A 27,714-nucleotide genomic window follows, 5' to 3' on the forward strand; every position below is an offset into this window, starting at 1 on the left:
GTTCATTACCACACCCCGTGCGGCCGTTAACATGTGTGCGTGCGTAGCTTCGTCGCGGGCGTGATCCTGCGCGAACGCATCCCCGCCTTCGAGCGGATGCTGTGGCGCGCGTGCCGCGGCAACGTCTTCCTCAGGCAGGCGGAGATCGACTCGCCACTTGAGGACCCGTCTTCTGTAAGTATCATTTAAATCCTTATTATCTTTATCTTAAAGCTCATAACAAGGCGAACTAAATATACTACGAAATTATTCTTACCTCTTGTTCCCACCACGACACCCATCACATCACAACGGCCATCGTCTCTACGAGCTATGTGCCCTGCCCACTGCCACTTGATTTTAGCAATTCTGCGAGCTATGTCGGTTACTTTGGTTCTCCTGCGGATCTCCTCATTTCTGATTCGCTCACGCAGGGAAACTCCGAGCATAGCCCGCTCCATCGCCCTTTGGGTGACCTTGAGCCTTCTTATGAGGCCCATAGTAAGCGACCACGTCTCAGATCCGTATACCATCACTGGCAACACACATGTAATAGTGTGTGTATATAGGCTACAGTGTATACCACCAATAAAAATCAATATGTAAAGGCCAGGTTTGTTTGAGAGGAAATATACCGTAACACTGTTGGACGCGCAATGAAGTCAATCATAAGAACATAGGAGAAGTTCGATTTATGAGACCTATGAAAAGGCTTCCTCATTTAGATGTTATCTTGTCCCAGCATAAAAACGGACACTGCCTTAGACAAGTTTCTTGTAATGTTCCTTACTTTAACCAACTTATTTTCCTCACCTCTCCCATCTTTCTTCCAGTCGGACCAGGTGTACAAGTCGGTGTTCATCATCTTCTTCCAAGGAGACCAGCTCAAGACTCGCGTCAAGAAGATCTGCGAGGGCTTCCGCGCGACGTTATACCCGTGCCCCGAGGCGCCGGCTGACAGGAGGGAGATGGCCATGGGCGTGATGACCAGGATCGAGGACTTGAACACGGTAGGCATAAGGACTATTTTGGCTTACAGCTTATTTTGGTTTAAGCTTCGGCCAAACCAACGCGTGAAGCTCGTAACGGCGATCACTGCGCTTGCATAGACCGCCGCGAACAATGACAGGACGCGTCGATGTGAACTCAAACAAATTCATACACGACATATGATTGCCATCGCGCATGCAGGCTGCACGCGTTGGTTTAGCCCAGCGTTTTTCAACCTGTGGGTCGCGACCTCCTGGGGGGTCGCCAGGCCTCTGTAGGGGAGTCGCGAGAGGTCATAAAAAGTACCTCAGTAAAAACTGTGTAAAAATGATCAAAAAAGGTAGAAACAAGACAATTTATACTTATCGGTAGCGAGTCTTTGACAGAACTATAGTGTTCTCAAATGCAGTCGGAGGCATCAATCGCAACGCAAATCGGGGGGTCGCAAAATATTTTTTCATACTAGGGGGGTCGTGTCACCAAAAAGGTTGAAAAACACTGGTTTAGCCGAACCTTAAGTTAGCCTGATTGTTAGTACCAAGTCCTTATGACTTCGTCCACCGTGTGGATCTAGAAAATAACTTGTCCTAACGTTGGTGTTAATACTATTTGCTAGATACAGCGATTGTGACCACGTTTGGTACCGACGTAAGACATCGACACGGCTTCATTTACCTAACATGACATTTTGATTTAGTTTAATACCCATTATTCAGACATCAGCAGGCCTAGGAAATGCGCCGCTATAAAATCTTGTCTAGGAATTTAATCAACGATAAGTCGTTAGCATCGATATGGTGGCGCGCATTATATCCTGGCAAGGTTATAAATAAGTTCATCGCCCGATTGAGAGCTCGTTCACCAGTACAGCTAACCAATTTAGCGGCCATCTAATGGATCACTCAAACTGTTGTAAAAAGGCATATAAAGGAATATACTTGGCCTAAATTATCTTGAGCAAACCATCGTAAAATACGCTCACGGTTTACGGTTTGGTAAATCTCAATAATTTACAGTCGCCGTGGCGTGTGCCATAAATAACTGCTCCAGATTGGCGCTAAATGATTTGCATGCTATTAATCTCAAACGATCGGTTGGGGCTCGGCGACCTTGCCATTGTTGGATAGTCAGAAGTTTTCAAACTTTTTGAAGGGTCTCAATACTCAATACTCAATACTTTTATTGCATAACCACATTAGCATTCACATTTATAGGTCTTACAATTTAGGCAGTTATACAATGTGGACCCAGTTAGGGCACAGCAACTTTAGGAAGGAGACAGAACGACGGTCTGACTGAGTATTTATGTCAATGACTGAGTTTCTTGCGCTGCATCTTCTCAGCACTGGCCCATTTATTGTCCCGAAGCAGTGGTAGAGTTAATACTGGGACGTGTAAAAGTGCTTTTAAAAGCTTGTTTACTTGCAAAAATAAAATGAGTTTATATTTTTTTCTTTACTTTTGCACAATAATAATATTCACGGATGGTGATTTATGCGCATTGCGTGCGCGTTCGCGGGGCAATTTGTTTATAATTGTACTAATATTATAAATGCGAAATTAATTATTTTTGCCTATTATTTAATTTCATGCCTAAACTACTGAATTAATTTTAATGAGGTTAAGGGAAAGATTTACAGCATAAACCAAGTCTATATTTTGTCGCAAGGAAAAGTCCTAAAAGAGATGAAATACTTAGGGATGAAAGTAAATAGGTTCATAAGTTAGGCATGTAAAAATATAGTTGACCTATACTCCTTTAAATAATTAATAAAATTTAAAGAGCCCAGGGTCGAACTCGTTGTAAAGTATATCGTTAAAAGGCGCCGAATACTTACGTGCGACTTTGACACACTAAAGTAGACGCGTGATGTGAACAATTGCGTTCTAAACGCTGCATTAATCACCTAAGCGGTGTCTGTGTTGCCAGTAATATAAATGGGCCATAACAATCATGTAAATGTTCCCTTACTATACGGAATAGGCATGAAAAATCACTTGAGAACCATCCGCAAAATTATGTGACATCAATCGTCTGCGCGTCGCGTACCGGAAAACGCAGCGTGGGACGTCCACCTACAAGGTGGACCGACGACATCGTAAAGGTAGCAGGGAAGCGCTGGACGCAGGCCGCTACCAATCGATCAACCAACATGGAAAGCATTGGGGGAGGCCTATGTTCAGCAGTGGACGTCCTATGGCTGAAATGATGATGATGATGATGAATCGTCTGCGAGATCTCTGCAGAACTCCTTCCTATTTGCATCCAATGAATTATTTATAGAAGTGAATGCAATTTATGTATGAATTTAATGAATATTGTAGATTGCCCAGAATTTAGTATGCAACGACTGATTTTAGTTGCCGACATAGGCAAGCTAGAGCTAAAGATAGATACAACATAGGATTCTGAGATTAATAAAGAACGAGATAATTTTAGCATCTATCTTGCATCGAAATCTAAATCCTAATAAAGTCTTTGTAACTCAGCGGTCAGAGTAGTTGCCCAGCAAGCGGACATTTCTTGGATTTTATTCCCACCTGAGGCAATTGATGTTTTCATTTTTCATAATTAGTGGAAATTGCATCTAAAATGCTAGTAACAATTTCTTCCTTGGTAAAAGTAAAAAAAAGTCAAAATTTCTTTATTTGTTTAAACTAATAAATAGTTCTTACAAATCGTCATTTTGCTCTTAAGGAGCCTCTACATGTCTCATAATCTTTTTACCCTACCAGCGCTTCGAGACCAACATTTGGCAAGTGCTGAGAAGAAGCGCCGCAACAAACTCAGTCACCACTGTCTGCCGGTTAATATAAATAAATAGAAAAAGCAGTAGTAGGTACATTTGATTCAGGAGCAGTTCACTGAATTTACCACGCATTCTTGTATGGTGTATCATATAAGAATAGGTATACAAAATTGCGTGGTATATTAAACAAGGTAGTGACGTGATAATATCTAGACTTACAGATTAAGATACTTAAATACTAGTAGAAATGACTCGCATACATAAATTTGAATAACGTTGACCAGTCCCCGAAAGCAGCGCCTGTTCACAGACATGACGAGTGAACCAGCCATCGCTTCACTCGGTAGAAATGTAAGCTATAATAAAACATTGTGTTATTGTTCGTTCAATAATTATAATATTTCATGTGACCAATCTTCCACCACCAGGTGTTAGGCCAGACCCAAGACCACCGGCACCGCGTGCTGGTGGCCGCCGCCAAGAACATCAAAAACTGGTTCGTGAAGGTGCGCAAGATCAAGGCCATTTACCACACGCTCAATCTGTTCAACCTGGACGTCACGCAGAAATGTCTCATCGCTGAGTGCTGGGTGCCGGCGCTGGATTTGGAGACCATTCAGCTGGCTCTGCGAAGAGGAACGGTGAGTTGTCCGAAGTTTTGAATGTTTCTATCCCTCTCACGCTGAGCGGAATGCCCTTATGAGCGACAGTGACAAGATAGTCCCGAAGCTACGTAAAGCGTTGCGGTGTAGGGACCATTCTCTCATTCTCGAGAACCAATGGTTGGAAATAGTTCAGTAGGGGCAGAGTAAATACAAATGAGTAGGTCATCTTCATAAAAACGCCCGAGCGCTTGACCTACTCATTTGTATTTACTCTGGTAGGGGTCACTAAACACTTACTAGCGTTTTGCTTGAGGAGAGGTGAGTGCCTAGACAAACATACAAAAAGAGATAGCTTATAGGCATTTCGAAATCGACTCGCTCTGGCATTACGTGATAGCCTGGCGTATACTACTTATTCATTTCTTATTATACTACTCTTTCCATTGCCTCAAAATAAATTAAATGAGCCAAATGAATCGGTGTGTTTGTGGTTGAGTTACGTTCTTAATCTGACCAGGTTCCAGTAATATCTATTCATTTAATATTCCCAGAAGTCCGATGGACAATCATTAACCCAAACATTAGCTTTGTTACTGTCATGTTTTCATTCCTCACGCCTCAACCAACACTCCAGTATAAACACAAGTAGACCAACGTGAGAAGCCAATCGATCAATTGATATGTGGTCAATTTTCGTTCGAGCTAGAGAAACTATTTTTGAAATAAGACCAAATGTTTGAAGAGTTTCTTTATTTGTTTTTGTATAGAAATACTCTTAATTCTAGTGCCAAAATATACCTATTTATAAAAAGTATATTCGTTTGGTCTTTCATGTTATAATTTATGCTTACTATAAATAATTTAAACCGGTAATATATTCCACTATTATGATCGAATATCGCGGTACTATATTCAATATAGCGAAATATGTTTAAGTGCAGGTATTCATTAAAATTATTCTATGACATAATGTTTGTACGTTCTTAGTTGTTCCCGTTTATTATGTATTTTGCATAATCTGTTCTTAGATTATTAAGTTAACGATGCAGACATTTACCTATTATTATCTTGCGTAAAACATTGAACTAAAAGATTTCAATTAATGACTGGACCTAAACAAGTCTGTGTAGGTACGTATTTTACAAAGGGCACTCTTATTTATTATTTTTACGAGTATGTCAAGCTGCATATCATGCAATTTTATGTAGTTGAAAAAATCTCAAAATGTGTTATATTTCGCTCTCCATGCTTTACGATTTCACACTGCGCGGACACAATGTTGGTGCCGACCTAATTGTATAAAAAAAACTGCGTTTAAAAACCGACTTCAAAACCTTAGCCGCCTCCAAAAAAGTCCACCAAAAAGTAAATAAAATAACTCAATCAGATCAAATAAAATTTTCATGGGACCAAATGACAGACAGCTTTTGAATGATTGAATGATTTTGCATCGATCAAAGAATTTCGTAAATCGGATCAGAACATTCAGAACTCTCGGCGTAATCGGTGTACATGTTACAGGAAATGTATGAATTCTAGGAATTGTATACTATTCCTAGGAAATGTATACAATTCCGAAGCTATTTAGGAAATGTATAAAATATTGCTTCAGAGATTTTTTAATACGCACATATCCTAGGACATGTATACTTTTCCTAGGAATTTTATAGAATTCCAATATTGTATTAGGAAATGTATAAAACTAAGCTGCACGAGCGCGGTCGTGTGATCGGGTGCCTCTCAGTACGCCTAAAATTTCCATTAGCCAAACCACATTGGCCGATAGGTACTTTTAACTCACAACTATAATTGTTTAGCCTGAAAGTTGTTTTCGCACTATTATACTTTGGCTGAAAAAATATTTGCCTATTGGCATACCTTTCTTTCGGCATCACGCATATTACGCTGAAGTATTGGAAAACCCTAATTTTAACATATCTTTTATTAAACTATTATTGGCATGAAGGTTTTAGTACTCCTGTAGCTGGATAACAAAGTCTCGGTTAGGTTAGGTTAGACTTGCGACCTTACACATACACAGCGGCCGCGGCGCGGTAGCGCCATTTAAGTTTCGGAGAAAAAAAAGAAATCTTAATTACATTTCCGATTGCTGTTTAGGAATTGTGTAAATTTCCTAGGAAATGTGTCTAATATAATTTACATCACACATTTCCGGGTGATTTTAGGACTTATACACAAATCCTAGGAATTGTATACAATGACGGATTTCATACATTTCCTGTAACATACATACAAAAAAAAAACATATCAACCGAATTGAGAATCTCCTCCTTTTGTTGAAGTCGGTTAGTTAGACTACATTTCGTTTACCTATTTAATATGTTATTTGGTATTTAGTTATTAAATGAACGTTTTTCTTTGTTTATTCGCACAGGAGCGCAGCGGCAGCTCGGTCCCGCCGATCCTGAACCGCATGGAGACGGCGGAAGACCCGCCCACGTACAACCGCACCAACAAGTTCACGTCGGCCTTCCAGAACCTCATCTACGCCTACGGAGTCGCGACCTACCGGGAGGTCAACCCTGGTGAGTTTGAGCAGATGATAACAAAACCATGTGCTGTGTGCTTATGAGTTTACGTTACGTGTGCTCGCTAGCGACCACGTAAAAAATGATATTAAATGTATGACAGAATGTACAGCGCCCCTAGCGGCTGCTTTCAAGAACTAATATCTTCATAGATATTATTGACGTATTCGCTATCGAGCACACTGTTCTCGTTTCAACCGAAGAACCACAACGACGGATTGAACGACTGAATTTCTTGCGCTGTTTCGTTTCAACACTGGTCCATTCATTGTTCCGAAGCAGTGGTAGGGTTAATAGTAATACTGGAACGTTTAGAAGCGCTCTATAGGACCACCTAGTTGAACAAATTTAATATTGTTATTACGAAAAACAATATTTTTTCGGTTGTTTTATATTTATAGTAAAAGTCAAAAGTCAAAATTTCTTTATTTGTTTAGACTAATAAATAGTTCTTACAAATCGTCATATGCTCTTAAGGAGCCTCTACATGTCTCATAATCTTTTTACCCTACCAGCGCTTCGAGACCAACATTTGGCAAGTGCTGAGAAGAAGCGCCGCAACAAACTCAGTCACCACTGTCTGCCGGTTAATATAAATAAATAGAAATAGTAGTAGTAGGTACATTCGATTCAGGAGCAGTTCACTGAATTTACCATGCATTCTTGTATGGTGTATCATAAGAATGGGTATACAAGATTGCGTGGTATATTAAACAAGGTAGTGACGTGCTAATATCTAGACTTACAGATTACATACCTACTTAAATACTAGTAGAAATGACTCGCATACATAAGTTGCAATAACTTGGATTGACCAGTCCCCGAAAGCAGCGCCTGTTCACAGACATGACGAGTGAACCAGCCATCGCTTCACTCGACCATATTAGAGGGAATGTAACGACCCGCCTCACTACGCCACCACCCCAGAGACATTTTAGTGAGAATGANTAACATATCTTTTATTAAACTATTATTGGCATGAAGGTTTTAGTACTCCTGTAGCTGGATAACAAAGTCTCGGTTAGGTTAGGTTAGACTTGCGATGCGACCTTACACATACACAGCGGCCGCGGCGCGGTAGCGCCATTTAAGTTTCGGAGAAAAAAAAGAAATCTTAATTACATTTCCGATTGCTGTTTAGGAATTGTGTAAATTTCCTAGGAAATGTGTCTAATATAATTTACATCACACATTTCCGGGTGATTTTAGGACTTATACACAAATCCTAGGAATTGTATACAATGACGGATTTCATACATTTCCTGTAACATACATACAAAAAAAAAACATATCAACCGAATTGAGAATCTCCTCCTTTTGTTGAAGTCGGTTAGTTAGACTACATTTCGTTTACCTATTTAATATGTTATTTGGTATTTAGTTATTAAATGAACGTTTTTCTTTGTTTATTCGCACAGGAGCGCAGCGGCAGCTCGGTCCCGCCGATCCTGAACCGCATGGAGACGGCGGAAGACCCGCCCACGTACAACCGCACCAACAAGTTCACGTCGGCCTTCCAGAACCTCATCTACGCCTACGGAGTCGCGACCTACCGGGAGGTCAACCCTGGTGAGTTTGAGCAGATGATAACAAAACCATGTGCTGTGTGCTTATGAGTTTACGTTACGTGTGCTCGCTAGCGACCACGTAAAAAATGATATTAAATGTATGACAGAATGTACAGCGCCCCTAGCGGCTGCTTTCAAGAACTAATATCTTCATAGATATTATTGACGTATTCGCTATCGAGCACACTGTTCTCGTTTCAACCGAAGAACCACAACGACGGATTGAACGACTGAATTTCTTGCGCTGTTTCGTTTCAACACTGGTCCATTCATTGTTCCGAAGCAGTGGTAGGGTTAATAGTAATACTGGAACGTTTAGAAGCGCTCTATAGGACCACCTAGTTGAACAAATTTAATATTGTTATTACGAAAAACAATATTTTTTCGGTTGTTTTATATTTATAGTAAAAGTCAAAAGTCAAAATTTCTTTATTTGTTTAGACTAATAAATAGTTCTTACAAATCGTCATATGCTCTTAAGGAGCCTCTACATGTCTCATAATCTTTTTACCCTACCAGCGCTTCGAGACCAACATTTGGCAAGTGCTGAGAAGAAGCGCCGCAACAAACTCAGTCACCACTGTCTGCCGGTTAATATAAATAAATAGAAATAGTAGTAGTAGGTACATTCGATTCAGGAGCAGTTCACTGAATTTACCATGCATTCTTGTATGGTGTATCATAAGAATGGGTATACAAGATTGCGTGGTATATTAAACAAGGTAGTGACGTGCTAATATCTAGACTTACAGATTACATACCTACTTAAATACTAGTAGAAATGACTCGCATACATAAGTTGCAATAACTTGGATTGACCAGTCCCCGAAAGCAGCGCCTGTTCACAGACATGACGAGTGAACCAGCCATCGCTTCACTCGACCATATTAGAGGGAATGTATTTAGTATTTTTTAATGAGTTAGGGCCTCCGCTAAACCCCGCCGCGTGCGCAAGCCTATTATTGCATTTAAATATCCGCCTCAGGCATGCAGTGATAAAATAAATTTTCAATACAGATACGATTTTAGTGAGGCCCTTAATCGTAATCGTAATCCTACAGCGCATCCTTTGTGTGTGTGTTGTAATAGATGCACTTTGGCTAGAACTCTATCATTGTGATGTGTTTGTCTCCTTCCAGCGCCGTACACGATCATAACGTTCCCGTTCCTATTCGCGGTGATGTTCGGCGACCTGGGCCACGGCGCGCTCATGGCCATCTTCGGCTTCTGGATGTGCTACAAGGAGAAGCCGCTGCAGGCCAAGAAGATCGACAGCGAGGTGAGGCAGAAGAGAATCTATAACTAACTAGCGGCCGCCCGCGACTTCGTACGCGTGGATTTTACCGTTTTACCCCCGTTTCCCGAATTTTCTTTGCTATAAACCTCACGGAGCCCGAGACCTTTCCAACGAATGCAAAACCGTGGAAATCGGTTCGTGCGTTCTGGAGTTATAGCGTCAGGGAGGAAAACCCGACTTATTTTTATACGAGGGCTGCACTAAAAGTATCGGGAATGGAATATTTCCACTGTTCCAGTCATATTAAAATCTATTTAATTGCAAACTCCAGGGTTTTAAAAATCGTATACCATTTATTTATTTAAAAAAAGATTCTCGGTCGTATCACAAGGTCTAGTCAAACTTGTTTAGTCGTTGAGAAAATGGAATTGACTCGAGAAAATTCAAGAGCGATGATTTATTATGACTTTCGGAGTGGTTTAACACAAAAACAGTGTGTTGACCGGATGATTTCTGCATTTGGTAATGAAGCCCCATTCAAAACCACAATTTATCGCTGGTTTCCTGAATTTCAACGTGGACGTGTCAAGCTCAGTGATGATCCCCGTCAAGGTCGTCCAAAAACTGCAGTCACCTAAGAAAACGTTGATGCTGTGCGTAAGCTGATTGAAGAAGATCGACATGTGATATACCGCGAAATTCAGGCAACTTTAGACATTGGCATGAGCCAAATACAAATAATCTTGCATGAACAACTAGGTGTAAAAAAGTTGTTTTCCCGATGGATACCGCATTCGCTCTGCGAAGAGCAAAAAGCGGCTCGCGTTACTTGGTGCGTCAGAACTCTCGGGAGATTACATGCAGGATCCTCAAATGCTGTATACAACATCGTATCAGGTGACGAATCATGGATATACGCGTACGAACCCGAAACAAAAAACCAGTCACGAGTTTGGGTGTTCGAAAATGAATTAAAGCCAACAAAAATTGTTCGTTCACGGAGTGTTGCAAAAAAAATGGTGGCCACGTTTGTCTCCAAAACCGGCCATGTTGCGACTATTCCTCTTGGGGGACAAAGAACGGTTAATGCAGATTAGTATGCTAGCATTTGTTTGCCACAGGTCGTTTCTGAACTCCGTAAAGAGAACTGCAACCGCCGCATCATCCTCCATCACGACAATGCGAGTTCTCACACCGCGCACTGAACAAAAGAGTTTTTAGAGCAAGAAAACATAGAATTATTAGTCCATCCGCCGTACAGCCCTGACCTAAGCCCTAATGATTTCTATACTTTCCCTAAAATAAAGAATAAATTGCGTGGTCAGAGATTTTCATCACCTGAAGAAGCTGTGGAAGCCTACAAAACGGCCATTTTGGAGACCCAAACTTCCGAATGCAATGGTTGCTTCAATGATTGGTTTCGTGTATGGAAAAATGTGTCAAATTTCGCGGAGAATACTTTAAAAAGCAATAAATACATTTTTAAATAGTAATGTTGTTTCACTTCCTTGATTCCCGAAATTTTCAGTGCCGCCCTCGTATAGTAGATATTCGTCGTCGTCGTCTCAGCCAAATGACGTCCACTGCTGGACAAAGGCCTCCCCCAAGGTTTTCCACAATGAACGGTCCTGCGCTGCCCGCATCCAGGCTCTTCCCGCGACCTTTACCAGATCGTCGGTCCACCTAGTAGGAGGCCTGCCCACGCTACGTCTTCCAGCCCGTGGTCGCCACTCGAGAACTTTCCTGCCCCAGCGGCCATCAGCCGCCTCTTCGAGCTATGTGCCCCGCCCACTGTTATAATAATATTATAAATGCGAAAGTAACTCTGTCTGTCTATCTGTCTGTCACGCTTTCACGCCTAAACCACTGAGCGATTTTGATGAAATTTGGCATAGAGATAGTTTGAGTACCGGGAAAGGACATAGGATAGTTTTTATCCCGGTTTTTGAAACAGGGACGCGCGCGATAAAGTTTTTCTGTGACAGACAAAATTCCACGCGGGCGAAGCCGCGGGCGGAAAGTACAATATAAGATTTTTGTCTTATCAATAAATGCAATATTTATTGGAAAATACTTTTACCTAAAGGTATAAACTAATTTATTAGATTTTTATTCCTTCTATGTCATAAACAGTATACATCACATGTTATTAAATCATTATATCCTTGCAATCAATTTATATAAATAACCTACCTACTCCACTGTGTCATATTTTTTATTTTATCTTTAATGTGTCAATGTGTACTATACGCAAAACCTGTGACTACCTTTTTTTAAGACATAACATTAACAATGGTGCAAAGGTGGAATGTTAAATATCACTTTTTGTAACATTTAATGGATGCAATAAATTATTGAGTAAACAAGGTTTGAAATCAAAATAAGGACATCATCCATTTTGGTCCGAAATCAAAAGTGCCAGCCAAAAAATAAAAGTGCTGTATTCAGATAGAATACGTCCGCCTTAGCATTTATTACTATGGCACCAAAGCTGTAGCACCACTGTGCATCGTAGTATTTGAGTTCTAAAAATATATGAAACCACTGACTTTGATCTCAAATACTACGACGCACAGTGGTGCTACAGCTTTGGTGTCATAGTAACAAATGCTAAGGCGGACGTATTCTGTCAGAATACAGCACTTTTTTTTTATTGGCCGACATTTTTGATTTTGAACAAAAAATGAATGAATCGTCGATGAATTTTAGATTTCAAATAATCGACGCACAGTGGTGCTACAGCTTTGGTGCCATAGTAACAAATGCTAAGGCGGACGTATTCTGTCAGAATACAGCACTTTTTTTTTATTGGCCAACACTTGATTTTGAACAAAAAATGTATGAATAGTCGATGACTTTTAGATTTCAAATACTCGACGCACAGTGGAGCTACGGCTTTGGTGCCATAGTAACAAATGCTAAGGCAGACGTATTCTGTCAGAATACAGCACTTTTTTTTGTTGGCCGGCACTTTTGATTTTGGACCAAAAATATATGAAACGTGGATGATGTCCTTTCTCTACAGATCTGGAACATATTCTTCGGCGGTCGCTACATCATCCTCCTCATGGGTCTTTTCTCTATGTACACCGGCCTGATATACAACGACATATTCTCCAAGAGTCTGAACATCTTCGGTTCGTCGTGGCGCACCAACTACAACCTCACGACGATGCAGTCCAACAAGTTGCTGCAACTCAACCCTGACTCGATGGACTACTTGCAGACTCCGTATCCGTTCGGAATTGACCCCGTTTGGCAGGTAAGTTCATAATATAGACAATAAAAATCAAATTGTTACAACTATTAAAGGTTTACAAATTGATTTGCACTAATTAAATACCGTGGCATATTATTAGATCATTGATTGATTTTAAATCTTCTTTATATCTTCGAAAAACCATGGTTTATAAGAACAACAGAGCTGCACGAGTTATTGAACGTGCCTATAGTGAAGCAAGAGATGGACACCCATGGAACAACAACAAGCTAAGACTGTCAAAACACCCGAACCAGTTGGCAGGGTAGCTCATTATCCCAGAAACCATACGGCGGCTTAAGAAGCGGCGGGATATCTTCGACATTTAGTCTGAAAACGAACCTGAAATTAAGAAAAAGAAAAGCCCGTCTCCTCTGGGAGCAGTGCTCTAAACGTCGAACAGAATCCACCTCATCTGCTTATAGTTTTTAATGACTGATCGCATGCTTAAACCACAATAAAAAAAATATCTTCGAAAAGTTACAAATAAAAAATGCACTATTTGACGTAGAGCTATATTGAGATGACATGAGTTTGATAGATTGGCAGTGACATGTGATGTCATTATAGATTTAGTCAATCTGTGATTTACATGACCTTATAAATAATTCGCATATTGTAATCATGGCAGATTAAAATTGATTCGATGAAAAATAATGCTAGTTTCAACAGGGTGACATTGAAATCGTTGGCATCCTTTTAAACTAAGACTACTCATGATACATAGTACATTCCCTGAATATGAGACAAATCCAATGAGTTTTTTTGTCTTAATTTTACTATTTATTTGTATTAGTGTGCTCTTAAAAAGAGTTTAAAACGATTGCACAGTTAACAGCACATCATGTCTCATATTCAGGGAATGTACTATGTACCATCAGTAGAGTCTATGTTTAAAAGGATGCCAACGATTTAAAAGTCAACCTGTATAAATAATGAAAATTTAAATAACCCAATGTGTTTGTTGTGCAGCTGGCCGAGGCCAACAAAATCATCTTCATGAACGCGTACAAGATGAAAATCTCCATCATCATCGGCGTCTTCCACATGCTGTTCGGTGTCTGCATGTCGCTCTGGAACCACATGTGAGTATTCTTTTACTTACTTTGTATTTTTTATCATCATCATTTCAGCCACAGGACGTTCACTGCTGAACATAGGCCAATCCCAATGACTTCTACATTGCCTGGTTGGTAGCGGCCTGATTCCAGCGCCTTCCTGCTTGCTACCTTTATCAGGTCGTCGTTTTTTTATAAAGATTACTAATAGTCCCGTTAACCTCATGTTGTAAGTTAAATTAAATATGCTTGAGCTACGAGTTTAACAACAATAGTCTAGCGGTGCAGTGGGAATCGAACACGCGTTTCTGGACCCGACCAAATACCGGCACCATTGGGCAGTTGACTCCGCTAGTTGGTTGACATAATTATAAGAAAATATTTGTGACGTGTATAGGAGTTTAAAAATTCTAAAAGGCATAGTTAGTTTTATTGATCTTGGTAGTTCTACTTTGGTCTTACCACCCGGTTATTTGGAGCACGACCCTCTAATTTTCCTATGGTTCATAGGGTTAGCTAAAGCCTGGTCTGTGAGCACGTAGAATTTTGTCCAATGACCCCAAGCTACCAAGCGCTCGCACACTCACTGCGGGCGCCCGTCGCACAGTCGCGACAGCAATATAATTACGCGCGAGCGATAAGGATGGGTAGCTTGGGGTCATTGGACAAAATTCTACGTGCTCACTGACCAGGCTTTAGTTTAAATATTGTGTGCCAAATGAATGCTTTCTTTTTCATCGTCGTTAAATTTGAATTATTCCTCAGCTACTTCAAGCGACGCATCAGCATCTACGTGGAGTTCATCCCGCAGATCATGTTCCTGACGCTGTTGTTCTTCTACATGGTGCTGCTTATGTTCATCAAGTGGGTGTCATATGGCTCCACGCCGCCGCACTTCGGCAGCCAGGACCCAGGTACACTTACGGTTTTATAATCGCTTATCCTTTCTCCGGGAGAACCATAAAGTTAACTTTCCTTCGGAATAGAGCAACAACCACGAGCTGTCAAACGAAACCGATTTTAGGCTGTCATTTGTGTGTCAGTTTACAAGATTATTTCATTGTTTTGTACAATAATCAAACAGTCACCACGTTCTGAAGCACTATTTCTTATAAACATCCTAGATTTCAATCACGTAAAATTTGAAAGTCTCAGAGCTAACATTTTTAGCGTGCCGATGAGTGCTAACGAACTGTCAAATAGTTGCATAAAACGGTTCTGTTAAGTCGCATCACGTATCTCTTTTTATCACACAGTGTTGCCGCTCGTGACATCTCGCACGCTCTGTCCTTTGTAGCTCGAGGCAGCGACGATAATGTAGTGTTAGAGATGCTTCCATAAAATCATTAAAAATGTATGTCGAGATTTTGATTTTAATAAACGACTAGAACCGCCTCTGTGGTCTAGTAGTAAGACCACCTGCTTTAGACGCAGAGGTCTCGGGTTCGATTCCCAGTGGGGGCAGATTTTTCTGTTCGGTTTGGTTAGTAGGGCTTGTTCTAAGTCCGCCTGGCTAGCTACCACCATCTTACCTAAGTCTGTCGCCATAACAACAATGTCAACAGCATTGTTGTGTTCCGGCAGTTAGAGTTAAGATAGCCAGTTCCTCCGTGGTTGAGGATTCCGGGTGAAGCTCGCTTCCACCTTCGGCCTGATCATCACTTACCATCAGGTGAAATACAGGCCAAGAGCTTCCCCGTTGTGGGTATAAAAAAATGAAATATTCGCTTGTTGTCTCAGTCTTCCAAGTTTTTATTTAAATTGCATGCATCGGCAATGTCTAACTAATCCGTTGCTGGCCGTTTGGTGTAGTAGTGTTTCGAAACGGACTACTATTCCGGAGGTTGCGGGTTCGATTCCCGCATAGTACAAACATTTGTGTGCATGAACATATTTCTTTGTATTGGACTGGGTGTTTTCTATTGTATAATATGTGTATGTATTTACAAAAAAAAAGTATTTAAGTATGTTTTCATCCGTTGTCTAGTACCCATAGTACAAGCTTTGCTTAGTTTGGGACTAGAAGCGCAGTGTAAAATGTCCAAGGATATTTATTTATTTATTTTTATTTTATTATAATCAATACTATTCCCGTGTGCAGAGATCGTGAAATCGAGCGCGTACTGTGCGCCGTCGATTCTGATCACGTTCATCAACATGATGCTGTTCAAGACGGACGAGAACCCGCGGCCTGTCTGTAATGACACCATGTACGCCGGACAGATCGGCCTGCAGAAGGTGAGGCTTACACAGTACACTTCATCATCATCGTCATCTCAGCCATAGGACGTCCACTGCTGAACATAGGCCTCCCCCAATGCTTTCCATGTTGATCGATTGGTAGCGGCCTGCGTCCAGCGCTTCCCTGCTACCTTTATGATGTCATCGGTCCACCTTGTGGGTGGATGTCCCACGCTGCGTTTTCCGGTACGCAGCCTCCACTCCAGAACCTTGCTGCCCCATCGGCCGTCAGTTCTGCGTACTATGTAGAGATGGGTTATACTAGGTTTTGATACTAGGTGCACCTATTCCTAGTATTTATTAATACTTGATCCAAATACCTATTCCACCTAGTACGTAGTAATTTAGCATACTTGACGCGACTAGTGCGGACTAATCCACGTAATATGACTTTAAAATACATTTTTTTTTAAAAGATACAACCGTAGTATGAATAGTGCAATTTTTAATTGAATAATAATTCCTCCCTTCATACTTCAACAGGCTTAGGACTGTCAACTTAAAAGTTGGCGTATTTAAAAGATATCAATTTCATAAAAATATTTACATATTTTTTCTTATTTACATGAATATGGTTTGACTACGTTTGTGTGCGTTTGCTTCGTCGCGCTCAAATTTGTTTGGTCAGACAGAGGCGGAGTGAATCTCTACGTTCGCACATAAGCTTAGCGAGAAATACTAGGTGCGCGTAATACACGACTACGGATTACGCAATAATAACCTCTATTACTTTGACGGTAGGGTCGGAAATCGTGTAATTTATAAAATACTGGTGGATCAAGTATTTAAAAAATTGGAATAGGTGCCGCCTAGTACTGTAAAATACATAGTGTGTGGATCTGTTCTAGTAAATACGTCTCATCTCTAGTACTATGTGCCCTGCCCACACAGTACACTTAGCTCCGTATAAACACCCTTTACCCAAAAAAATATCCCAGTCGTCGAAGGCGACTTTTTCCTTTATTCCTATTTGCCTCCGGATGCCATACCCGAGAATAAAGGCGTATTACACAACGAAACGCAATTTACACCGATTTAGCGGGCCTAGCCAAGTGTTACTTTTAGATCGCTCCGAAAATCGAATCTTTACGAAGCGTAGTAAGGTAAAATTCTAGAATTTCAAGTTTTGCCAACGGTCTAGGACGTTTGAATTTGAGGGTTCGTTCAAAAGCTTTAAGACTACGCGAGTGTCGCTTTACACGTTGAAACAACAAACAGTTAAACTAGTAAGACACAGGTCTTAACGCGACGTTTATTAATGAGTTACATTATGTACTCACGGCTTCAACAAACAGTCCCATAATAGTTTGTCGTTTTCTTACCTTTTTAATTTCAGTACATCTGTTAAGGGTCGAATAACTTTGATATGGGTTATTTTATTTACATTCTCTAATGTGCGATATGTGAGTACAGAGTTTATGTTGTTTCAGTTCTTCGTGATCGTGGCTCTGCTATGCGTCCCTGTGATGTTGTTCGGTAAACCCTACTTCGTCATGAAGGAGCAGAAGCAACGTGCCGTAAGTTATTATTGTTAATTTTTTTATAACAAGGCAGGTTTATGACCGCAGTCGCACCTGTTATGTGAGATGCAGTCTACGATTTCTATGTTTATGTTTTATTTTAGACGATTATGACGAATTATAAGTTCTATGACTTTGCACAAAAGTATAATCTTGTTTTGTATTACACGCCTGGCAATTTGAAATTATGGATGAGTTGTTGGTGAGATTTTATGAGAGCAATATAAGTAGTTAACTAAGAAACATCATCACGCTTAGTAGAGAAACCAAGTTACGTTAGCAACATCAAGCTTCCATCTTGGAAACTGATTATTACGTAGATTTACTGCGATTATTTCAACCACTGCAATGGGGAATATTACGCAAGGGTATTTGTAGAGGGCGCTAGCTACTGTCACAATGAGGGTTTTCGCGTATGAAAGATCCGCTAGATGGCGGGACGAGGATGTGGGGTCTGACTGCTGCGTGATTGGTGGATGTTGACATATCTGTCAATGTCATGTCAAAAATAACCAATCATGCAGCATTTGGACCTCGCGTCTACGTATTGCCATCTGGCGGATTTTTCATACGCGAAAACCCTCATTCACAAACAGCAAAAAAAGCCATAAAGAAGAACTACACTAAACTGTCCTTTATTTGACACTGACAGGTGGGCCACCGACGAATAGCGAATGACTAGTTCCGACTTGTGCCACGGTGGAAACCATGTAGTTGAACGAAGATGGTGGCGCCCTTCTGTCAATGTCGTCGGTACATTTCAGTGTAGTTCATCTTTATCATCATTTCGTATACGCCATAGATAATATTATAATCTGTGAACACACATCTAGTGTATCGTTACTTAATTAATTGTTGTGCTAAATTACTCTTTCACCTAGTTAAAACTCAATATTTATTTGCAAGTTTATTCCCGCTTGGAACGACACTTTTCAAACTTTTCTTTGTGCTATTACTACCCTCTAGCGGCAAAACATTGCAGTAATACATTCTTTTTCTTCTTTTTTGATGATGTTGGCAATACACGTCGAGGTCGACTTGATTTGTGCCATTTTCAAGTATATAAAGATGAGTTCAAGTAATGATATAATGAAGGATGATAGATGATACCCCTTCCCACCCTTTGAGTCTCAGTAAAGCTGTGGTGCTTTACTGAGACCTCCTATGGACAACTTGAGAGAACCAGAAGAATCACGATGCATTGTTTTGCTTCACTCGCCCACACTCATGCACGTTCACGAACACTCAATGGTTAATAATCCACCATTATTACACATTAATAGTCGCCCAAACACGAATTTGAGGAAATAAAACAAAACCGCTAACATGACGCTTCAGATTCCTCATTAAAAACTAAAAAACTCATTAAAACTCATTTATTTCTGTAAATAGGCTTAAAAAAAGCACTTTTACACGTCCCAGTATTCACTTATATGAATTCTTCCCGAATGTACGCGAACGTCTAACTAAGCGATGGTTAGAAATCGATCATTGCTCGTTGCAGTTCCTCACGGGACATGGCAACTTTAAACATAAACTTCACGAATTCAAACTAGTCCCGTCTCCTTTTTGCGAGTGTTCCACTGATGATGTCAGTCATGAGCAGTCTGCCCATCATATCTTGTGGGAGTGTGATCTTTGGAAACATGAACGTGATATAATGCTTAATTCAATACAACATACATCTGTTTCCGCAATTTATTACACCGATCTTGTCGCGACAAGGAAAAATTTCCGTGCTTTTAAGCGATTTTGTGAAAAATATTATTGGCAGGTAGTTGCTAATTGCTCATAAGATAGGCCCCCTTAATTTAATTTATTGTCCGTGGTGCATAATCTTTTTTTAAAGGTTTTAAACCTTTGTTTGTCACCTGTCATCCGCTTTGCAATGGAGGGAAGTCGAACCTTAATTTCGAACTCCTCCTATGTTCTTCTGATTAATTTCGTTGCGGGTCCAATGACAGTTTAACTTTCCCCCGGGACAAACTTGACCTTCATTGGTTGGGTTTTTGTGGCGGTCAAGCTGTAGATCCTGGCTACACAGGAGTTGCAGTGGTGGGAACGAGAGGTGGGAATAGTCCCGTCCCAGTATTAACCCTACCACTGCTTCAGGACAATAAATGGGCCAGTGATTCGCCAAGAAGTCGTAACACATTATATTGCATCCCACAGCGCCAGGGCCACCAGACGATCGAGGGCGCGGCCGAGAACGGAGCCGCCGGCGGCGCCACCGTGCCCGCCACGCAGCACCACGATGAAGAAATCTCGGAGGTCTTCATCCACCAGGTAAGGACCGAATGCGCAGTATTAATCCTGGTATTCTTGACAATTTGTTCTACTGTTTTACTTTAACACTCGTAATAGTTTGTATAGAAGCTTGTCATGTAATGTCACATTCCGCAAATTCAGTAAAAGGTCTATTTATTTATTATTATGTCTGTTTTTGATGTTCCGACTTTTGTGCACTGGATAAGTCCTTCGTTAAAATTAAATTCCTCTTTTTTTTCTGTTCCCTACTTGCCATTGGGATGAACTTAGTCTTTAAGTTGGGTTGTCATTAACGGTTGCAAGCGTGTAAACACACTGCCATACGAGTGAATAAGAAATAGAAACAGTAGTGTCCTGCCCGCTGGACAAGTTACAAAACGTGTCAGTTTTTATTTTGAAATCTTTTCACAGAGTGAAGTGACTCACGGTTAAAAATAGCCCCGTATTCTTTAATTTATTTACTAAAGATTTGTCTAAAGCCCGGTCTGTGAGCACGTAGAATTTGTCCAATGACTCCAAGCTACCCATCCTTATCGCTCGCGCGTAATTATATTGCTGTCGCGACTGTGCGACGCGCGCCCGCAGTGAGTGTGCGAGCGCGACAGCATCATAATTACGTGCGAGCGACAAGGATGGGCAGCTTGGGGTCATTGGACAAAATTCTACGTGCTCACAGATCAGACTATAGTTTGGGACTAGATGGCGCAGTGTAGGATGTGTTAATTTATTTATTTCTTCATTGCAATCGTAATGTTCTCTCCCCCGCAGGCCATCCACACGATCGAGTACGTGCTGGGCAGCATCTCGCACACGGCGTCGTACCTGCGGCTGTGGGCGCTGTCGCTGGCGCACGCGCAGCTGGCCGAGGTCGCCTGGAACATGCTGCTGAGGAAAGGTCGGTCGCCCCGCACTAGCGATCACAATGACTATCGAACCCTAAGGCTGTTTTTTATGTATTTAAAGCTATTTAGGGTTTTTTACCTTTCCGGAGCGAACTTTCTGTTGACCTTTTAAAAAACGCTCTTTAGAAGTTTATACAGATCGGCTATGTGGAGCGGATCCGCACTGGACGGTCCGCGTGACACTGAAAGGTAAAAAACTCTAAATGAGCTTTAAATACATAAATAGTACAGAGAACGCCAAAAACATGCTGATGCGGAATGGCCAGTCACACCCCGCACGCGGCGGCCGTAATTGTCAATTTCATTCTGACGCAGTTGTCATACAATTTACCCTGTACGGTCTTGCAAATGCACGACAAGCGTGCGGCGAACGTCCGGCACGAAACGTCTAAATTGAAAATGGCCTAAGTAAGCAAACTCGCTGACTTAGGACACTACGTCACTAGCATTATCATGTACTGGCCAACATTTCAAACGTTTACCAAACCCTAAATGGGCTTTAGATTAGCGCTATAAAAACAAAAGACTGAAATAGTGCTCGTTTTGCAACTAAAATTCTATTCGGCGCAAAAGCGGTTCTGGGAGCGTTTTTACATGAACAGTTATTTGACGGTGCAAATAATTATGTATTATTGTTTCCCGCAGTTCTGCTACCAGACCAAAAACAGCACCATTGGATTCTGTGCTCTATTGAATTGTAATAAACATGCTGTTGTTGTCTGCAGGTCTGATGTCGGCGGGCTACTCGGGCGGCATCATGCTGTACGTGGTGTTCGCGGGCTGGGCCGCCATCTCCGTGTCCATCCTGGTGCTCATGGAGGGGCTGTCCGCCTTCCTGCACACGCTGCGGCTCCACTGGTGAGTATCGTGGACTTTTTATAGAACAAGAATAAGAATACTTTATTCAGCATAGAAAAATAAAATAAAAATACAGTACATATAACATTAAACTACAAGCTATGCTGAAGAGGCGTCCGCTCAGCTATATTCGCGACATAACAAGCGCCATGTCGAGAAGCTGGTTTTCAGCGGGAACCAACACGATGAAGATTGCGGATTGCGCGCCCTCTTGACCGGGACCATATTGAGGCTACCAGCCAAGAAGGCGCGCAACAGGGGGCGTTATGGACGGTGATCACAAAAAAGAGAGAGAAAAAAAACAAAACAAAAAAAAACAATATTAACACAAAACTAAACAGAATCAAAAACTAAACTAACTAAAAACTAATGTAATATGAAATGCCACACCCGAGACACTAACAGGGGGGCGCCACCGTCAGTACCGAATCGCATGTTCCGCTATTCGCCACGTTAAAACTATTTACTTGAACGACGGTGGCGCCCCCCCCCCCCGCCGTTCCGACCATTTTACGACTGGTTTGCGATTACAAATTGCGCCTAGCAAATCAAGTTCCAGTTCAAGTTGTAATTAAACACAACAATAGACCGGGAAGGTTCACAGCTGTTCCAAAAGACAAAACAAAGTAATGAAGAGAGGTAAGCTTTTATGAATGGTTGAACCTTATAGGACTTGCTGCAACTCCTGTGTGACCAGGATCTACAGCTCGACCACCAATAATAAAACTTATAATATGGGTGCACGCACGGGGGTGCTCCGTCCGGAACACAGACGCTGGCCTGCAGATGTACCCGTCTGCGCTACTTGTACTTTATTACGATACAGACACGCGTGCATGTGCCCGCGTGAGTTTAAGCCTTGTCCAGGAGAGCGAATTCGCTGGGAATGTCTTCGCGCGAACACGAACGTGTGTATGACGAGATTTACGCGCGAATTGTAACTCGCGCGTGTCTTATTTTATTTATTTTAAACTTAAATGCACATAACACATTGTACATAAGGCGGACTTGTCTTCTGGACGCAATGTATTTGGCTGTTAGTATCTCGCCAACGCGCGTATGATTCTACACGCGTAGGATTCGTGGCGAATTCGCCCTCCTGGACAAGGCCTTACTTAGAAGAAAAATGAAGCAAAGAAGGCATTCATTATGGGTTCACTTTTTCTATTATTTGTGAATTTAAATTATGATTTTCACTCAATATGGAACACTTAAACCACGGTCTTAAACCCAGACTTGTGACCTGCATTACGGTGGACCAAGACTTGATGATTAATTTTATTGTTTAACTTTTCCTATCCCATCGTAATAAACAATTCTTTCCTATTTTCTCTACTCAATACAACGATTGAAGACAACTTATTATGAACAACTGTATAACTTGACCATTTACCCGCAGGGTGGAGTTCCAGAGCAAGTTCTACAAGGGCGAAGGATACTTATTCCAGCCGTTCTCCTTCGAGGTGATCCTGGACTCGGCCGGCACAGGCGACGAGTAAACCCGCGCTCAATACTAGCGTGCACGAATTACTAACGGGCTAATGTATCCTAAACCTTAAAAAAACTCAAAGATAAAGATGTAACAAGAAAGATTTAGTTTATGATTGCTGACCTAACTTAGGTACAATATTGTCAAATTTTCGCAATCGGCAGCAAGCGTTATGAGCACTGTCATTATGGTATATTCTTATACAGTCTCATAAGTAGCCCGTAACATTAGTTCACTCATTTTTTCCCAAGTTATTCGTGTAGCGGCGGTAGTGTGGCCCGTTATAGTCTAGCTACGACAGCAAACGTTTGGAGCGAAGCGGTAGGCTGAGCTGAGCTAAGCGAGCGGTTGTGTATTGCTTTCGATCTGTCTATATTCAAGCGGGTGTCGGAATATGACCCCTTTCAGTGGTGGACCCCATAATAAGCAATCGCTCGCAAGTAGTTTCAATATTTATCTTATAAGTGTAAAAGTCTTAATATTGTTCAATGTATATCGATGTTTAGATTGAAATAAATATTTAGATGTCAATCTATATTATTGCATTTTAAAATGTTCAATGTCTACTTACTTAAATGTTCGCTAAATGAGCGAACTCGGTTTCAATCGATTTGCTTGTCAATGCAAAGCTTGTAACAATTTATTGCCAATTTGACGTTTATTTTATTATTAGAAAATTAAATTGCTGAAAGTTTTTTTTATCTAAATCATTTTGTAAGAATAAATAAAGGTGTGCGTGATTTAGTTTTTGTATTTTTTACACCCATGTTCCAATTATGTACTTAAAATTGTACGGAATTCAAACCTGTGGCTCTCTGTAACTGTGTGTTAACAATGTAGCATGTTAGAAGCAATGTCATTCCAGTAGTATCATAGTTTTCAGAGTATAAAATATAATGTAATCAAAAGATAATATATTTATTCTGTATCAAGCAGTTCCGCATACGTGTTTCGTAGTGTAGATGTATGGTAATAAAGGTTTTCCGTAGCATTCATTCGTGTTTTATTTTATAGGTAAATACACAACAAGGATAAATTCTTCCCCCTAACAACATTTTCTAGTCTAGTTACGAATATACCTAAGTTTTATTTAATTTTCATAATATATTAGATTGATTGATACCGTCTTGGTCCGTTGACCGGGCAAATGATTCCTTGGTGCAAAACAATTTAACAGTGTCGTCTATGTATGTCAATAGTCACGTGGTTCAGTCGTACTCAGCACCGATGGTGATACTGATGTCTCCGGGCAGCACCGTGGTCTTGTGGTACCAGCGGTTGGTGTCCACCACCACTGTGAAATAAAAAAGTTTTTGCAAAATATGTGTATTACTATCAACCAAAAGCTTTGCCTCTACTGGGATTCGAACCGACTATGGGTCTGAGACAAGAAGTTTTACCACTAGATTCAATGGACTTGCTGAACATAGGTGTCCCCAAGGATTTCCACAATGATCAGTTTTGCGCTGTCGTATCTACGAACTACGTGCCCCGCCCACTGCCACTTAAGTTTGGCAATTCTATGTTCGATGCTGATCTGTCCTGCTACGGATTCCCTCATGAAATTATCATGTAGGAAAGCTCTGAGCAAAGCACACTATCATCCTTAGGGTAACCTTGATCCTTCTTACGAGGCCTGAGGGATCACGTTTCCCTCCCGTACGTTATCACTGGCAACGCAGACTATAACTGACTGGTACTGGTATAATGGTTGCGGAAAGCATCTGGATGCGGGCACAGGGCATCGCAGGACTGGTCTTTGTGGAATTGGGGGAGGTCTTTGTCCAGCACAAGTGGACGTCATTAATAAAATCTGCGAGTGCTGTTGGAAATCTAAAGGTTAAGCTGAAAGGAAACGAAGGGAAGGTCACACGTATCTCGCCGGGCTGCAGCGTGAAGGCGAGCCAGCGGCAGGCGTACAGGCACTTGCGGGAGGCCTTTGTCCAGCAGCAGACGTCATTATATTATGTAGGCGCACACTAGGCGACACGCGACAGCTCGGCGACTAGGCAATTTCATATATTACTTAGTTTGTCGTGACTCCGCGACTGACGCCAAGTGTGCGAAGCTTTGAACAAAATATATGAAATGGTCGGCTGCAGCCTGTCACCGAGCTGTCTTGCCGCGTGAGCGCCTGCACTAAGCTGAAAGGAACCAAGGTGAGGTCACTTACGTATCTCGCCCGGCTGCAGCGTGAAGGTGAGCCAGCGGCAGGCGTAGAGACACTCGGGCGGCGGCGCCAGCTCCCAGCGCTTGCGACCGCGCACCTGAGCTTGCCACGACATGTGCTTCACCGAGTCCACCTGGGAATTAAGACCAATTGGAGTTCATGGATACAATCTGACCGAGCTAACTGTGCATCTTGCTGGTGGTAGACTCTCCCTCGCACTCACCCGTACAACTCCTCGCGTTCGCCCCTTCTGTACTAGAGCGTCGATGTGACATCACGACTGCTAGGGGCACAGTTAACTCGATGTGGTATTGAAGACAGTAATTATAGTAGAATCTATCTATTAAGGGTAAGATAGGATAGGACCATTAAGTATTTCAGAAGGATACTAAGTTTAATGCAGTTCTGAATTGCGAGCTGAAGAAGATGTTCTCTTTTTGGCAAGCCATAACCTCCAATCACAGATGAAAAATCCGCTGACGTGAATCTGGATGGTCTTAGGATCTATTCCCAGAATCCGGGATAAGTCATTTGAACATATAATACTTTGAAACAAGTTCGTTTATGGATAAGGATCTCCTACCTAAATGCTCCCTGAAAAAAGTTACTTGCTACTTTAGTTTGTCGTCAATAAAAAAAAAGTAGTTTCTTTTCTCAAAACCTATTTCAGACAGTCTACTACAATAGGTAATTTATCATTCAAAAATAATGTTTTCGAACTTACGTGCATATGAGCCCCTTGTCCCGGTCCGCCCATAAAGATCCAGTCCACCATATCGCTCTCAGCAGTCTTCGGTAGAAAGTACGGTCTGTTGTAATAACTCCTCAATTTCCTGGTTTCCTCGCTGTAGCAAGTGCTCCAGCCCACGTACCAAGGCTCCCCGGACAAATTAGCTCGCGCTGCGTCCATAGAGAAGACTTCTTGCAAAGAGTTCAGCCCAGATTTGTACGCGAAGTAGAAACAGTCGTTGATCCGCTTCCCCATTTTGCCGTCGCGGTAAAAGTTGGCGAAGAAGTCGAAGCTGAATTCCTGGTGAAAGACATTTAATTATTACTTAAGATCTAGTAAGTTAATTAAGTAATTTATCCGGCCGGGCCTATTCTGTGTTACTACAACTACTTAAACTGGACCTAATAGTTTGAAAAGAACATTACGAACACTAAGTCCCGGTTTCGATCATGGGCCTTACTGCGGGCGGGGACCAATAAAGAAGACCATTATGAAAGGGTAGGTAGGCGCCACGCCACGTAGGGTATCACACAATAATTCAGGAACAAGTGCCTACATCAGAGCGCATCGATGACTACGATGTGTAATGACTACCTACCATGAATCAAAAATTCTTCATCCACCCACCTGAACAGCCTTCCAGTGGTTCATAGCATCAGTAACGATGACGGGGGCAGCATTATACGCGTAGTACTGCTCGAACTCCTGGGCCGAGGTGTTGGCGAGCCGCACCGCGCCCTCCACGCCGATGCACATGGAGCAGTCTTCAGGAGGACGAAAGAGGGTCTTGGACGCTGATGGTAGCTCAAACACGCAGTTCTAAGAAAAAATATTTGAGGGTTTCCAACGAACTTGGTTTATCCTACCCTCAAGTTACGCAAATCACATTATAAAACAACCAACGTAGCTTATAAGGACCCTAGGCAAGTGGCATTTTCTAATCGATCCGATTATAATATAATCTTTTCTCGGAGCGTAGTAACTCCGTATGAAAAACGCCGGGGCGAAGGACTTTCGAAATAAACTGTCACGTTTTGTCACTTGTCTAGGGGGATGCAGATGGTTTGATAAATAAGTAGGTAGGTAACGACATCATAAAACAACTCACCTTTGTCGACAGATCCTTCATAAACCACTGCACTATCATCCCCACACACAAAACTAAAACCGTGATAAACGAATACAACTTCGGGTTTCTGTTCAACACTTTTTTCATTCTACCCTCCGTTTTGGGGAGTTGAAGCTGAGAGATATAGGCATTGCTCAGCTTGAGGCTTTCTATTTTGTTCAGTATCTTCTGAACCCTGAGCTCGGCGGACTTGCCCTTCTTCTCGCAAGGTTTAGGCTGGCTCATGTTGCGGTCACACTGGCTTAGCGAGCAATGGAGGACATTTAAGGCGTGGGAGGATTTTTATACCGCGTCGATTACATAGAGCTGTTACTACATGAAAATATCACAGAGCTATATATTTATTTTTAGGTGAGTATTTAACTTACAAGACAACAAAGTACTAACACTGCCTGTTAACAGTTCCGAGTCT

General features: G+C 41.6%; 2 protein-coding genes across 2 annotated transcripts; one reads left to right on the forward strand and one right to left on the reverse strand.

Moving 5' to 3' along the window:
• On the forward strand, positions 1-24,157 carry LOC114357797 (V-type proton ATPase 116 kDa subunit a). Its single transcript, XM_028311580.1, has 14 exons — positions 1-174; positions 813-989; positions 4,148-4,360; positions 6,720-6,870; positions 9,581-9,720; positions 12,704-12,940; positions 13,910-14,022; positions 14,761-14,909; positions 16,097-16,233; positions 17,667-17,753; positions 19,929-20,042; positions 20,793-20,919; positions 21,652-21,784; positions 23,184-24,157. Exons 1-14 carry the CDS (start codon positions 97-99, stop codon positions 23,281-23,283), a joined length of 1,956 nt encoding a protein of 651 aa, XP_028167381.1. The 5' UTR covers positions 1-96; the 3' UTR covers positions 23,284-24,157.
• Positions 24,040-27,527, reverse strand: LOC114357798 (uncharacterized). The gene is made up of 5 exons (XM_028311581.1): positions 27,282-27,527; positions 26,801-26,992; positions 26,168-26,473; positions 25,447-25,576; positions 24,040-24,567 (listed from the first exon to the last, which is right to left on the reverse strand). The coding sequence occupies exons 1-5, from the start codon at positions 27,525-27,527 to the stop codon at positions 24,482-24,484; spliced, it is 960 nt and encodes a 319-aa protein (XP_028167382.1). The 3' UTR covers positions 24,040-24,481.
• Positions 27,528-27,714: the final 187 nt, after the last annotated feature.

This window comes from Ostrinia furnacalis, unplaced genomic scaffold (assembly GCF_004193835.3).
Source record: "Ostrinia furnacalis isolate ACB-3 unplaced genomic scaffold, ASM419383v2 OfSCF3355, whole genome shotgun sequence".
Classification (NCBI taxonomy): domain Eukaryota; kingdom Metazoa; phylum Arthropoda; class Insecta; order Lepidoptera; family Crambidae; genus Ostrinia; species Ostrinia furnacalis.